We start from the raw sequence: 13,809 nt of genomic DNA on the forward strand, positions 1-13,809 counted from the left end.
AGTCCTCGGGAGTACTTATGATGGCGAATGAAAACTTGTACAACTCATGGGCTTGCCAACTTGAGAAGATTTATGATAACCAACATTTTATCTCAATAAGTGATGATACCATAGTTGGACACTAAATGGCCAAGAATGCTGCCATGCCTAACTATCAGCGTTCGGAAAAAATGTGTCTCAGCTTAATATGGTGCCGTTTTCAATTTCAAAAATGCCGGTTGAGGGCAGGGGGGAAAGGAGAAATACCGCCCCAAAATAGAGAAAAATAGTGTAAAAACCCAAAAAAACAACCTAACCTTCTAAAATTTCCTTTTGACAAAATGAAAGAAAGGAATTTTGTATGTTTGGAAAAATGATTTTTCCCGAACACTGCTAACCATAGAGTTTTAGTGTGGCATTGTCTAATTTGGCTCTAACTTTAACGACACGCTTTACTTTTAAAAAAAGCATAAGAATGGCTAGTGGAGGAGTTTGCGCGTTAATGTTTCTAGAAGGCATTTTCCAGTATAATAAAAAGCAAAGTTTACGCGGAAAGCAATTAGCAATAGCCGTGCTAAAAGGAGGGTTTAGGGTTATAAAAGGAGGCCATGCGGCCATTTCCATTTTGTGGCATAAAACTCGAGCAGTTGCAGGTCGGTGCTTCCTACTCAGATTGTCGTCTCCAATATCCCTCCACCATGGCCAACCTTAGGCAGACGCTTGCAGGTATACGCAAAAGGTCTACAGATCAAGAGGATCTCTTGCAACGTCATGATCAGCAACCGAGTATATCATCATCACCAGCAGCGCCTTATTATAATGAGAAGCAACGGCTGACTAGGCGACAGCCCAAGCTCAGGAGCCGCATCCTCAAAGACAATGCCTTCCTCGCGAAAGATGAAGGCTCTGCGCCTGTGCAACAAGACGTCGATGATGCGTCAGCTAGGGATCTGCATATTAATGAAGGCGCCCCGAGCTCTATATTAAGTAAGGATTATGGTATCCTGACGGACATGGAGGTGGCGTCCATCTTCTTGAGCTTTATAAGCGAAGTCAATAATATTGCGAATTCCAAGCTGCAAAAGCTATACAAGCAACGATGTCGTGCTGGCTCTGATGATCATCAACAGCATCACGCCATGGCCAACGTCAACAAGCTGCCCAATACAGCAATTGGATCCAAGCAGATCAAGCGACACATGAAGATCGGCTCATCAGCAACGTCTGAGCAAGGCCAGCATAAAGATGTTCGCCGGATCATTGAACGGGTCGCATTGACGCCGGAAGGTCCAATTAGAATCAAGCTCGTTAATTGCTACAGCTAAAGTACTGGAATGAAATAAAATAGCTATAAATTGTATTGCATAATGGAGCTAGGGTTTTGGTTCTTAAGGAGGCCTTCACGTGCTGCTGACAAATTAATCATGTATAACAAGCTTACTTTGACTTGTATTAAATTAATGGCATTACTTTGACTTGGATCAAATTAATGGCATTACTTGCCTTGGATCAAATTAATGGCATTACTTGCCTTGTTGACGTAGTTTCTATCCCTGATTGAAATTCCAATATTTAATTTCTCCAATTGCAGTTTTTTCACTTAATGGACACCCAGCTTTAGATGAGATTATGGTAATAGAATTTGGCTCGCGTTTCCTCAGGCTTCTCTTAATTAAGATGATCCTGTTTATATAATTTTCTTTATAAATATCCATTAATTAAGTGGTCCCACCGAAACATTCTCTTGAATATTGATTTTACGTGGAAAATTTCCATATCGTTGTCCCACGTAGCATACGTCTTTTTCATCAAGGGAAAACGTACTGTAGATTATCATGCTTCCATGAAACATGCATCCCACATGGGTCCTTCGCTTTCCATGAGGCAAAGCAGGTTTTGAGGTTTCAGAGCGACGAAACACGTTTTTAATGCTCAGATTAATGTAATGGCTAGATATCGACCATGGAAAAAACTCTACTTCACATACAACAATTGTGTTTGGACATGCCAAGATTGAAGCTCTCGGACCTAGAACATAAGAGTTTGGCAAGGTGATCGTTGGCGTGCTTCATCCACAAATTAAGAGTGCACAATGCCAAATAACAATCAAATTGCAGTATACTTCATACAAAAATTTTGTGTACAAGATATATTAAGACGAAGGGTAGACTAGGTAAGCAAAACACACAATGGAAGTGTGGATTTGGAAGGGCCAAGGAGGGGTCCCAACAACGAAAAAAAGAGGCAACCCCCGTCCCCTCCCAAAAAGAAAAAAAAAAAGAGGCCTATTGGGCTACTACCATAGGAGCATGATCAAATGATAAAGATGGTCACCCCAAGGGGCCATGTGTTGAAGTTTCACATTTTCTCCCCCAGATTCTTTCCAGCACGCTAGAGCTCAGTGCTTCTTGATGCTTCAATATGGCACGGATCTCTAAACCTACCTTCTCTATTAGCATAATCAACACATTGTTGGAAAGCTTCTCTATCCTTGTCACCTGAGAGCAATTGTTTGCATACCGTTTTCAAAGTCTCCCATGACCTCTCTGTTAGAGCCTTGACTATGTAGTTGAAATTTTGGAACCAAAATAAATGCCGCTCCATGCAAACGTGTACGCATTTGGGCCCAACATCTTTTTGCAGCCCCTGTTACTTGTGCCTTTTCTCTAGTAAATTGGTTAAACTATTTTGTTTGTCTACTAGCTTACGACATCAACAACATCTTTTTGTAGCCCCTACTGTTTGAACGCATTTACCTGGAAAGTAATTAGCGGTAGCAGGTAGGGTTCAGGGTTATAAAAGGAGGCCGTGCGGCCATTTTCATTTTGTGGCATAAAACTTGAGCAGTTTGTTGCAATATTGCCCATCGGTGCTTCCTACTCACATTGTCATCGTCAAGGTTGTTGTGCACCTCCAATATCCCTTCACCATGTCCAACCTTAGGCAGACACTTGCAGGTATACGCAAAAGGTCAGCAGATCAAGAGGATCTCTTGCAACGTCATGAGCAACTGAGTATATCATCATCACCAACAGCTTATTATAATGAGAAGCAATGATTGACTAGGGGACAGCCCAAGATCAGGAGCCGCATCCTCAAAGACAATGCCTTCCTCGTGAAAGATGAAGGCTCTGTGCCTGTGCAGCAAGTTGATGCTGCGTCAGCTAGGGATTTGCATATTAATGAAGGTGCCCCGGGCTCTATATAAATTTTTTGGTGTCAATAGGCCTTAGGAGCTCCACATAAGGCTTGTCAATACCACATACCTTCTCTATATTATGCCAAAAAATCAACCATTGGATAAGATGCATAAAAGTTTGGGTAGCACCTTGATAACTTGGATACTTTTAGATCTCTTTCTAGGGCTGTATGTAGGAATTAGATAGTTTACATTTTTATACAATCTCAATATACCTCAGAGTTGTGGAAGCAAGATAGTGTTGGCAGTGTCCTGTCCAACACCCAAATCGGCGATAATGCATCTGAGCCATACAGAGTCAACCGTAGTTGTCAAGACTGCCCTATACTCAGCCTCACAACTATAAGTGGCCACATTAAATTTCTTCTTTCTCAACCATGATGTACGTGAACTGCCAAGCATGAAATAAAAACCACTTGTGAACACCTGTGTGTCAAAACAACCAACCCAATTTGAGTTCGAAAAATCATGTAAGTCTGGCGTAAATGATCCCCCCTTGGGATAAAACTAGCCAAGATATAAAGTGCCACTCAAGTAGTGGAAAATCCTTCTGAAGTACTACCAATGCTTAGACCCTGGGATATGCATCAATCTGCTGACCTGTGAGACTGCAAACTGAATATCCAACCTCGTGTTGCATACATAAATGAGGCAGCCAACAACAATATGGTAAAGAGTGACATCAACAAGATCACCAACATCATGTAGACTTAACTTCAAACCAGCTTCCATGGGAGTGGCAATAGGTTTGCAATCCTCAAGTCCAAACTTACATAGAAATGTCTCTATGTAGCTTCTTTGACACAAGGCAATACCACCATCACACTGCTTAAACTGTATGCCCAAGTAATGATGCAACAACCCCAAATCTTTCATCTTGAAAGTAGCATTCAAATCAGCCTTGAATTCAACAATATGTGCCTCATTGGGATCAATGATCAGCAAATCATCCACATAAAGAACAAGCATGAGAAGTACATTGCCCTCATGCTTGACATACAATGTGCTTTCTATTGGACTGTTACAAAAGCCTTGTTTGACCAAATGAGTTACAGCCTTCTCATACCAAGCACGATCAGATTGCTTCAATCCATACAAAGCTTTGCTACATTTTCACACCTTATTCTCTTGTCCTTTCTTGACAAAACCGCGAGGCTGCGTTACATAAATTTCCTCAAATATGTCACCATTCAACAAAGCAGTAACAATGTCGGATTGATGTACATCCTAACCAAAATGAGTTGCCAAATGCACATACAAAATGCACAGTGGTCATACAACAATTGGGAACAAAAGTCTCTTCATAATCTATACCTTTTTGCTGTGCATAACTCTTTGCAACAAGTTGAGCCTTATAGCGATCAATCTCACCATCCGGCTTGTGTTTTAACTTGTAAACCCACTTTGTTCCAATTGCCTTTTATCCAGGAGGCAAATCACATAAAGTCCATGTGTCATTTTCTATAAGTGCATCATATTCTGATTGCATGGCAGCCATCCAATTTTTTTAATTATGTGCTTCATCAAAAGACAGAGGTTCCTCAACATAATGTAAGCTAGACACAGCCAAAGCATAACAATCTGATGCATAAGATGATTGGCGAGAGCCTGAACAAGTGCGACTAGACAAAGGTGCATCCAATTTACTGTCATGCAATGTATGCACCAGCCATTTTGGCAATACCTCTATCCTGCTCATTGTCAGCCCTCTCCTCATCAAGTACATCATGCACATTTGCATCGGTAATAGGATGATGTATAACACTTTTTGAAACCCCCATAGGCTATACATTTGCCTCATTGGAGTTTACATTTGAACTTCCACCACTAAAAAGAGGCAACAAAGTGTCATAAATGTCTTGTGAGCTTACATTGTTGTCTCTGGTACATGACAGTAAGGGTTGAACATAATGCTTTGTTTGTGGATGATACAACTTGTAACCTTTGCTTTCAGCACTATAACCACAAAAATACATTTGATAGCCTTATCATCCAATTTTCTACGCTATATTTGTGGCACCAAAGCATACGCCAAACAGCCAAAAACATGCATGTGCTCAATAGATGGCTTTCTATCATGCCATGCTTCATATGGAGTCATAGACTACAATGCTTTTGTAGGACACTTGCTGAGTACATAAGTGGCACACATGACAGTCTCGAGCCAACATGAATGTGGTAAAGCTTGACTTTTGACCATACATTGTGCCATCTTCATAAGAGACTTCTTTTTCCTCTCAGCAACACCATTTAATGGAGGTCAAAATGAACCTGAATCAAAAATCTGGGTAGACTAAGCTTTAAGAGCTATCCCAAAAAAAAATTCAACCTGCCAACGCTCACCAAAGCGAATGCTTAGAACTGACTACGTAGAAACCTTTCCCTGATGGCCATTTTTGAGTCAAATTCGTTAATGATTCTTCTTGCATCAGCAGCTAGGGTTCCCAATTCTTCTTCAATAATTGTAGATACATCCCTTGAGACAATCTGTTTTATGAACTCTGAGGCATCTATGAATCTCTAATGTTTCTGATTAGCTACATGCTTTTCCACATTTTTTATGCAATGTTGCATTTAATCAGTCAAGAAAAGACATGCATAAACAAGGTCAGTCTCAACATATCTTTTAATTTGCTGCATAAGTCTACTCATAAATAGCTTGAACATAGGATGCCTCAACAAAGAGTTATTTACCATAAGTGAATGTTGGAGACCAACATTATTAAACTCAAAATTAAGCACATCAGATAAGGAAAAGACACGAGGGATGTGGTCTGTCATGGAGCATTTTATAATCAACAACCAAATCATCATCAGTAGGCAGCCAGTGAGTAGAACAAAAATAAATTCTTTCAAGCCAGGACCAAGAAGACAGATGAGATTGTGAATGGAAGGTAAATCCTTGGTTTTGGTATGTAGTTTCTAGCCAAGCATCCTGTAAATTACCTGCACTCACCATTCTCTCCCTAGAATTACTCTCTAGCTTGTTAATAAGAGAGCCAGTAGAGGTGATATCCTGCCCTGCACATACCATGTTAAAGTCCCAAGCCATAATTCAATGAGATAGCTACAAACCTACTATCCATTAACAAAGATCACCCCTAAGTCTAGGGTTATTGTCTGCATAGACATTATTCAACATCATTTTGCTCCATTGAGTGGATATCTGAAAAACTGAGCATTGACCATTTGGATGATCCAGAATCCAGATGGGATGAAGAGATGTCTTAATGCAAGTAAGCTCCGGGGAATCCCCCTTTCTTTCCTCCATAGAAGCACTCCATACCTCTATAGTGCATAAGTTGCCTTGCCTTGTCTTTCCTTTTATGCTCTTGAACTAAATACACATCAATCTGACTAGAAAACATCCACTTATTAAAATTGTGCAACCTTGAGGGGTCATTCTACCCTTTTACATTAAAGGTTGCAAACTTCATACTGTTATGAACCATGTGTGTTTCCTCCTCACTATCTGTTTCTTGCATATGCACTTCTAGATGAATGCCTCATGGGTCGGTTTCATTGTTGGATATTTTTGTTTCTTGGCTAACTCATGGGTTTCCATGATGTTTTCTATGGCTACTGAGGTTTCACGAGATGGCATGTCCTCCATGAGGGCTTCATAATAATTATGTGAGATATACCCCAAGGAGAAGCCCCTTGATTTAAATAATTCCCAGGTAGCAGCTGTGAAACCATCCCCATCTACCACTCTCTTGACTTTCTCTGTTGGTTTTGGATTTTTTGAAGATGATGGAATGTTACTCCCCACACTAGGTTTAAACAAAGTCTTGGGTTGGGTGGTTGCCTACCACTAGGTGTCCTTGCATAAAGTGGGGATGATCCACCTCCTTGTTATTGGTTGTAGACACTTTTCCTCTATCAACTTTGGAGACATTTTTCCCAAAGATCTGCTCTTGCGGGACCATATTTTTGCTCCCTAGATAAGATGGGATGAGGTGAGAGGCAGTAGATATTGTAGGGTAGTTTTTTGAAAAATGTCGTGAGTTTCCACAATGATATCACAACCCAACAAGATTCCCCGATTTCAAGTAAAACACAAGCACTACAAGACGTCTTTAATGTAGCGACGCTCGTAGTGCGACGCTCAGATGGGAAAAAGCTCGGCCTCGCTATAGGCGTCGCTATGTAACAAAGACTATAGAGATGCTCATAGAGACGCTTATAGTGACATTCATAGCGACGCCGACCCTTAAAAATAATTTGAGAGCACCAGAAACTCAGATCTGTATATCTGAGTTTCGGTGCTCTCTGCACAATAGGTATACCTTCCCCCCCCCCCCCCCTCTCTCTCTCTCACACACACACACACACGTGGAGATGAGGGAGAGCGAGGTATGCTCCCTCCCTCTCCCTCTCTTATATTCCCTTCCCCTCTTTCTCTCTCTCTCTCTCTCTCTCTCTCTCTCTCTCTCTCTCTCTCTCTCTCTTTCTCTCTTTCTCTCTCTCTCTCTCACACACACACATTGTGTGTATGAGTGTGTGTGTGTGTGCACGCGCACGCGTGCGTGTGTGTGTGTGTGTGAGAGAGAGAGAGAGAGGAGAGAGAGAGAGAGAGAGAGAGAGAGAGAGAGAGAGAGAGAGAGAGAGAGAGAGAGAGAGAGAAATAGAGAGAGAGAGCTAAATAAAGAGAGACAACGAGAGAGAGAGAGAGAGAGAGAGAGAGAGAGAGAGAAATGAAATGAAATGATATATTTAACGTCTTCAAAATGCCGAAATCACTTATGAGACCAATCCGATAAACTCCTTGTGGATCTTATCTAATGTTGGGGTACAAACATACAAGTGAAGTAAAGTGGAAGACTAAAATCATCATCAATTTTCAACATTGGGCGTTGTTTGAGAAAGTAGTGCATTGGTCGGTGAAGAGCTTCGTCAATGTCCGCCTTGTAAATAGACATAATGTGTGAAGTTGAGGGTTGCCAAAAAAAAAAAATGCTCTTTGAGGTCGTACCGATGGAGCTGATGGTAGCAGGTCTTATGGTGTTTGTAAGCGGTGTTTTTGTCATAATTGGAGCAAACCATAGCCAAATCTTGTGCTTCCCCTTTCCCCCTTCTTGCATTTCCTTGCTCAATGTTTTTGGTGACAATTGTGTGAGTTGTGTGTGCCCCCCGGGCCATTTGTGTGTGAGGGAGAAAGAGAGAGAGGTGTGTACTATAAGATTGCTAAAAACGGGCAAAATCATGATGGTGTGTTGTCTGTCAATTGTGTGGAGTTTGTCTTCATTGGTAGGCGTTGGTGCACCCAAAGTGTGACAACCCTAGCAGAGGACATAGGCAGTGATGTGTATGCTTATAGATGCATGGCAGAGGGCTAGAACATATGGGAAGATCCTGGACAGATAGGTGGCAGCAGAGATATATGCTTTATGTGGGTTTTTAGACCCTAAAGGCTACAAGATGGGCCGGAAAAGGTGGTAGGTGAAGGAGGCTCAAGGTGATGGTTTCTAGCTCAAAAATGTAGAGCTTGAAGTGCTAGAGGAGCAAGTCCAGATGGCTCATCAAACGGAGCTACAAAGCGAAAGCCATGGCTATTCAAAGTTGAAGGTATTTGCAAATCTGAGACGTACAGAGCAGGTGATTCCAGGTAGTCCAAGTCATTTTGGAGCTATGGGTGTGTAGTGCTTGATTTATGGAGCCTGCTGGTCTTTTCAGATTGTCGTTTGGATCTTTGGACGTCAAGATACTAGCAAATAAAGATTTGTCGGGGGCCAGTTCTGTGTCGGGTTGGTTGCATGGATAGATGTGACATCTAAGATTTTTGAAGCTTTTCTAGGTTTTGTATGAATTCTATGCAGCAAGTAAAGGCCATGGGATTTTACAGCTCGTCAATCGGGCACCGGGTCGGTCAGATATTAAAGTTTGAAAATGATGACAGTTGCCGGTCAGGTGGTAGCAAACGGGTTTTTTAGGCGCATCATTTGAGGGCACGGCAAAGCCAAAATGGTAGTGAGGTTTGTACAGTTCGTAGCCAACAAAGAGATCTATTGGTTGGAAATTACGGCTCAATCACAGGGTTGGTGTGCACCAAATGGCATCGGATTGAAATGGTGAGAGGAGGAGAATTTTTATGCAATTAAAATTAAGAGTTGGTGAAGTTTTGACCATTGGGGGGTGATTTGAAGTGGATCTATCATGTATTTGTGGGTTAATCCCACATGATAAGTACGAGGTTGACTTGGTAGAGTACATAAGCACAAGGGAGACGTGCACTTATGTGTCGTGGTGTAGGAGTTGAGCTCCGAAGAGTATTCACCATGGTGCCTAGAGCGTGCACAGCATTGTTGTGGTCGTGCCTGATGGACATGATGTTGATGTGGGGTGGTACCTGGTGGTTTTGTTGAAGCAAGTGGCGGATAGGCCCGTTATCGATGGCCGTTGACTCTGCAATGGCATGATGATGTGGTAGAGGCCCATCACACGCCCGTAAGGGCCAAGTCATGCCTTGGGTTCCCATAGGAAGTAAACCCAAGAATAGAAGGGCATCCTCACATTCAAGGGATACCAAAAATAGACGAGGAACCAAAAAAGGGGAGTGCCCACGCTCAAGAGGGGCCCGTTCTTCCATGTGGGGGTTCTCTTTTCCGAGGTCAGTGAGACGAGAGGACCAAGGGATTCTTGAGCCGAAGTGTGGCTATGGAGTTGGTGTGGAGCTGAAGGGCAACCAGATTTTTGTGTTCTACTTGCCGATGCTTATGCCGGTTAGGAGCTAGAGCTGTATATAGTCGTCTTTGTTGAAAGAAATCCATCATTATTGTGCATCTGGTGTCGATTCCCCTTATCCCTTCTCTTCTTTATTGTGTGCATCTGATTTCGGGCGTGTGTAGGTAGTTGTGTCCCCCCTGATGGTCTGTTGTGCACAGAGAGGTTGAGAGAGGTGAAGGGATTGAATCGAGCTATACAAGGTGATTGGGCTTTTTTGGTGGTGTCATATTGAGTGTGTGCAAATGGTGGTGTGCAAACGGTGGTTCGTCGGTGAGTTGTGTGAGTTTTGAAGGTGGACTCTAGTGGATTGGGGTGTGTAGTGATTTTCCTGGGCTATAGAGAGGCAGATTACTTGGGTTTTGGGTGTGTTTCCCTTCCCCCTATCCATCTTCAAGTTCCCCACGGAGGAGCATTGATGCTCCGATTTGAAGTTTAAAGTGGTGTTTGGAAGCCGACAAACGGTTAGCAGATGTTCAAAATATTTGGAGGTTGTGTTTAAAGGTAGGAGAGATGATGTAGTCAAGCTTTGGGCCCATAATTGGAGGTGTTGAAGACCTTGAAGATTGGTTGGCAAATTTTGAATTGTAGATGATATTGATGCATGTGTTGAGACGGATGCAAAAAAGCTGCAAATGGTGTTGTTGCTGATGCGCAGACAAGCAAAGGTTTGGTACAATGATTTGAAGGGTGATGATCAAAGTTCATGACACAAATTGTGGAGGCAGTTTTTGGAGCAGTTTGGAAAGGTGATTGCCCTGACAGAGGCTGGTGCTAAGTTGAAATTGGTACACCAAGGAGTAAGTAAGGATTTTTCTATTTTCCTTGAGGAATTTGAAGCTTGTTGGAAGTAGTTAGAATCCATGCATAAACAAGCGCCAAGGGATAATGCAAGCACAAAGAGTATCAACTCAACACTCGGATAAATAGATCTCAGCTAAGCATAAAACGCATAACTTTATATACAAGTGGTGAGCAAACATTGTGCTCAAATCACGTCCCACAAGTAGTGATGTGAATCTGACAATTGCATAAATCTATACTTGTAAGCATGTAGAACCTATAACCAATGACTATTTGTAAAATGTAAGCATTAGACTCACCATTAGAATGTTCGTCAATCAAAAACAATGTATACCATAGATCTACCTATAGCCACTATGAGCATACATAAATCTCACTCCTACGACAGAGGATACAAGAGCACTAAATCCACATCCAAGCTAACAAAATCTATAAAAGTGAGAGTAAATACTTGATCAGTGTTAAAATGGGAGTAAATCAACCACTACACCATCCTAGAATCAAATTGCAAATACATGCAACATATGGCAAGAATTTGGGAATAGAGTTTCTCTTATATTTTCAGTAAAATCTCAAATACAACTTAGTCATTCAAAGTGGCATGCCAAAAAATCATAGAAGTATAAATTAAGCCAACTAGGCACTCTGCTTAAACGAGAGACTCAGACTCTCATCCACAAATGTCATACAACGATCAAAAGTGATCAAATGCTCTCCAAACTCAATGAATAGAAGCAAGACATTGTTGTGAGTTCTCACAAAAAGTGCATAAACTTGTCCAAGACAAAACCATCTCAATCAAAAATCCACATGTGGCATACATACAACATAAGCATGGCATAAGCTCATTCCCATATGAGTAGCTCTTTGGAAACTCCACATCTCTGCTATCTGTATACCCGTGAATCCATCACCTACGAGCTATCAAGATCTCGATTTGTATTAGCATATGCATACATAACATAAATTCCACACATGACGAATGTGTGTTGGAAACCTCTGTGAAAAACCACACAATCTAAAGCATAAAGCATCGACCGGAATGTTCGTCGGTTAAAAAATGCACAACTTGTAATCTTGCACACTATCTCGTTGATCAAAAACCTCATCGGTCAAAAACTAGACACATGGATAAGAAACCACTTGTCCGCATATGACATACATTTCCTCCGAGATTAGTGCCGGGGAAAAGTACAATCTAGCTCACAAAATCCCTGTGAAGGTCAAGTTGTACCTATCATGGTGGCCGTAGACATCCGAGAGTCGATGTCGCTTGTCAAAAAAAACGTACTTCCAGAAGATCATTGGATCCATGTGTGTCATGGCGTATCTATGCACGAGAAGAAATCAAAACACTGGAAAAGAGCCTAGACCCACTCTCTCTCGCTCTCGCTATGTTGAGGAAGTGGTCAGATAGACTCGTTCCATCTACCTCTGTGTTTATCTATGCAAGAGAAGAAATCAAAACACTAGAGGAGAGACTAGACCCACTCTCTCTCGTTCTCACTATGTCAAGGAAGTGACCAGATAGACGCCGTCTATCTACCTGTGTGTGTGTGTGTGTGTGTGTGTAGCTGTTTAAATCTTAAGTAATAAGACATAATTGAATTTTTACTTTCAAAAGACAGCTGGCCAAGGAATAATGAACTGATATGTACAAAAATAACTCAGTATCAGAATTATTTAGGTACAATGATTGTAGGGAAGAGGTCCTCTTTCAGTAAGGTTGGTAGTAAAAAAACATCCTCGTTCCTCAGTGGGTATTTCATCACAATAATGTTGCTTGCCAAAGAAAAGAAAACCCTCCAAGATAAGATAGAGTCCTTACCTGCATCCATCCAACTGTTGAGCTTATGTGTGAAGCTACTCTATGTGATGGCTTACATATGAAGCTACTCTACATATATCGCTCATGTCCCCTCTATATATGCATCATCTAGTGTGAGTATTCGACACACTTTGGGGTTCTCACTTCCGGTGTCCCGTCTCTCCTTCTCCGTCTATTCAATATGGTATCAGAGCTTCACCTATGGGGACTCAACTATATCGCCCACTATGAAGCTAAGTATATACAAAGTTACTGCTTTGTTTTCTTTGCGTTATTAAAGAAATTGTTTACGATGAGTTCGTGTTTGGTACTTTTGCATACATGTGATTGCTTCGAAGAGCTTGCATGCATGCGTGGTTTCTTCAAAGAGATTGCATGAGGAATGACCAAGAACATGGCTGCAAGATACTAAGGTCCCGCTCCATACTTTCTACCACTTATTCATGGTGCAAGTTGATGGAACACTCCCTGCAGAGAGAATTATAGTAGCGTTGCTATTTACAGGCAGTGAATTTTAAGAAAGATGCACATAGTAGCATGCATTGATAGGAGATTATTTCACACATGGTAGACGAATTAGGTGACTGAGGTAGCTTGTATGGCTGCCCCTGCCGCTTTTAGGATCTTAGGGTGTGGCGCTGGAGCTTCTGCATTTCCAGATGATTTTCCCACTAATGCCAGCCCAAATCCGTCTGTGTGTGCAAGAGGATGCGATGAAAGGCCGTCCGTGCAGTCCGCATTCATGCCCTGTTTAGAAGATGAAGATTCTAATTGTTTGCAAGCCTTCAATTCAAAATGGCGCTGACGTAGGGTGAGCGGCCAAATCCTGGCAGAGGCGGTGTAGCCAAGAATAGCCAGCGCTTGCAGTTGGAGCTTAAAAATAGCAAAGCGTGTACGCGAGTGGCTTAAAAATAGCATCATGAGTGTTTTAAAAATAATAGATGGCTATCTCTTAGCTAGCCTCAATTTAGGTGTGAGGTTAACGTAATGAAGTAGCCGCGAATGGGACTATCCACGATGCCAAGAGCAGCAAGATCTGCCATGGCTATATAACCTGCAACTGAATGTGGAGGTTGGCTCTTGGGGCGCGATGGAGTCCATGCGATTTGTCCTTCTAGCCATCGGTATTTGTCCCCGAAGATCAGGGTACAGAGAGACTACACTCGTAAAAGGCATAGAAATATAGCTCTTCACGTATATCTTGTGCTAGATTGGTGCCATATTAATCTCGCTGCTCGCTGGCGGCTTGCAATCCAAGTCTTGCTGCCAAAAGCTT

General features: G+C 42.0%; 1 protein-coding gene across 1 annotated transcript; it reads left to right on the top strand.

The window, feature by feature from the left end:
* The first annotated feature begins 677 nt into the window (after positions 1 to 677).
* Positions 678 to 1,304, top strand: LOC147423579 (uncharacterized). The gene has a single exon (XM_086501305.1). It carries the CDS (start codon positions 678 to 680, stop codon positions 1,302 to 1,304), a length of 627 nt encoding a protein of 208 aa, XP_086357431.1.
* Positions 1,305 to 13,809: the final 12,505 nt, after the last annotated feature.

This window comes from Adiantum capillus-veneris, chromosome 26 (genome assembly GCF_014529385.1).
Source record: "Adiantum capillus-veneris isolate H3 chromosome 26, ASM1452938v2, whole genome shotgun sequence".
In the NCBI taxonomy this organism is placed as follows: domain Eukaryota; kingdom Viridiplantae; phylum Streptophyta; class Polypodiopsida; order Polypodiales; family Pteridaceae; genus Adiantum; species Adiantum capillus-veneris.

What these genes read in the sequence shown, in the direction of transcription:
- LOC147423579 (XM_086501305.1), top strand. Translation starts at nt 678, where the DNA reads ATGGCCAACCTTAGGCAGACGCTTGCAGGTATACGCAAAAGGTCTACA.